This window comes from Myotis davidii, unplaced genomic scaffold (genome assembly GCF_000327345.1).
Source record: "Myotis davidii unplaced genomic scaffold, ASM32734v1 scaffold534, whole genome shotgun sequence".
Classification (NCBI taxonomy): Eukaryota; Metazoa; Chordata; class Mammalia; order Chiroptera; family Vespertilionidae; genus Myotis; species Myotis davidii.
Genome location: NW_006286678.1, coordinates 5,676,828 through 5,678,994, shown reverse-complemented (window position 1 = coordinate 5,678,994; position 2,167 = coordinate 5,676,828). Strand labels below are relative to the sequence as shown.

At 37.6% G+C, this 2,167-nt stretch overlaps 1 protein-coding gene across 1 annotated transcript in view; it reads left to right on the top strand.

Annotated features, from left to right (window-relative positions):
• LOC102773506 (phospholipid-transporting ATPase FetA) overlaps positions 1-2,167 on the top strand; it is a 64,007-nt gene that overhangs the window by 16,359 nt on the left and 45,481 nt on the right. Inside the window, exon 6 of the mRNA XM_006758627.2 lies at positions 785-846. Coding sequence (XP_006758690.1) covers positions 785-846 — 62 coding nt within the window. The remainder of the gene's footprint in view (positions 1-784; positions 847-2,167) is intronic.

The following is a 2,167-nucleotide window of genomic DNA, read 5'->3' as shown; positions in this document are numbered from 1 at the left end:
CCCCCTTCCCTGTTTAAAGAACAAAACACTTAACTTGCCAATTCAGAATAATTTACTTCTGGTTTAGAACTCAATGTCTTTATGATAAATATTCTGACCAATTCAGGATTCTCTCTGCCTCCTTCCCAGTCCTACCCTTTTCTCAGGGAGAAATCTCAACTGAAAGGAGGGGATTTATGTGAGTCCTAGCACCAGGACATACCCTGTATTTGTCCCCCTTCTATTTGGTCTTTGCATAAATGACTGAGCAGAGCTGCTATTGAAAAAGTTTATGGAGTTCTTATTCATCCACTGTAGGCTTCTGAATGTGGACCTTGGTTGGGGATGGGATGGGAGTATGCTTAAGGATAATTAGCTTTCCCTGTACCTACCAAGAAGTATGAAACTCTCATCCTGCCCATGTTTTTGCATTCTCTCCTCTGTGGCCTTTGATATAAGTTGTTTGCTCTCATTCCCTGGGCTTTGGCTTTTGATCTTTAAAGCCAAGATTTTCTCTCTCTCTTCTCCCTTGGTTCTTTTTCAGAATTTCCTTTTCAGCTTCTCAAAGACAATCAGCCTCTTGGCTTGTTTTTTTGTTTGTTTTTTTAATGTATTTTTATTGATTTTTAGAGAGGAAGGGAGAAGGATAGAGAAAGCATCAATGAGATAATTATGGAATGACTTTGGGGGTCAAGGAAAATTTCAAAGAGGGTGAACTATATTGGATAATATTTCAAAATATTAAGTTTCTACATGCGATTTGCTCAATTCTATTACCTGAACTTTTTTTTTTGTATAATTTTAGAAAAGGCACCAAAATGACAATCAGGTCAACAACCGTTCTGTTCTGGTCTTGATGAATGGCAGGTAAGTCCTTCCACTCCGAAGCTAGTTTAGGCAGGACCGGCTCTGGGGGAGGGTTGGCCTTGTGAACACTTGATGTCCTCGGGGCTTTGGAAAGGTCGTTCAGGACAGTAAAAAGAACCTCAGATTGGACATAAGAAGAATTTGTTTCTAGGTCTAGCATACCCTGAACGCACCAAATGACCTCAGACCTCTCTGGACCTCACATTTCTTATCTATAAAGTAGAAATCATATTCTCTACCTTAGAGGATGTTTATGACAATAAAAAGAAATAATATATATTACAGCAATTAATAAATTGTGACATGGTATGAATGTGCAAGTGGTTATTATTAGTGCAGAGGTTAGCATGGAAACACCTGTCTTTAGAACCTCAGTGGATTCTAAGATGGTTTATTGGCCATTCTTTCTGTAGCCTTTGGCCAGACCATCTTTTTGTTAACAATCTAAAGAAAGTATTGGCAGTGACCCCACTGCTATGGTGTTTGGTCATAGCTATCTCAAGTGTTAGGTCAATGTTTATATTTGGTGGGGTGTTGCAAAATTTGAGCAATTCACTTATGGCAGGAATGGAGAGAGGCAGGAATAATTCCTATATAAAGCAAAATATGAAAACTGTCATAAGAGGTACAAAAATTATTATAAGAATTAATAAAAATGAGCAATCAGAGTTGGTTAACAGAATCAAGGAAGACTTTTGGGAGGAGCTGATGTTTGTGCTAGGCTTTAAGAGATGGGGAAGAATTCAACAAATAGAGATTGTATGAGAGGAAAAGTGACCAGTGTGTGCAGAAAGTATTGGCATTCTTATGTTGCTTTATATAGGAATTATTCCTGCCTCTCTCCATTCCTGCCATAAGTGAATTGCTCAAATTTTGCAACACCCCACCAAATATAAACATTGACCTAACACTTGAGATAGCTATGACCAAACACCACAGCAGTGGGGTCAATGTCAGTGCAAAGAAGTACAACCCTGAAGGAATTCATGATTGAGGTCCAGTCTTTTTTCACCTAGGCCTTATAGAACACCCAGTAACTATAGTTTTAATCAGATAATTCTATAGTGTGAAGTTCTTGGAGATCTAATCCTTTTATTTATTGTGGTTGCTGATCCTTACTCAAGGTGGATTATTTCCTCAAGTGTTTTGATCTATTGAAGCCTTTCATAAGTACCACCAAAAAAGGCAGTAGTGAGTCAAAAGAACATTTTAGAAGAACATAGAGATAAAAAGAAAAGACAAAAGTGAGTGTTTTAAAAATTTGCAAGGCTAGGAAGATACTGATCAAATTAAGTAATTTGAGCACTTGGGTTTTATAAAA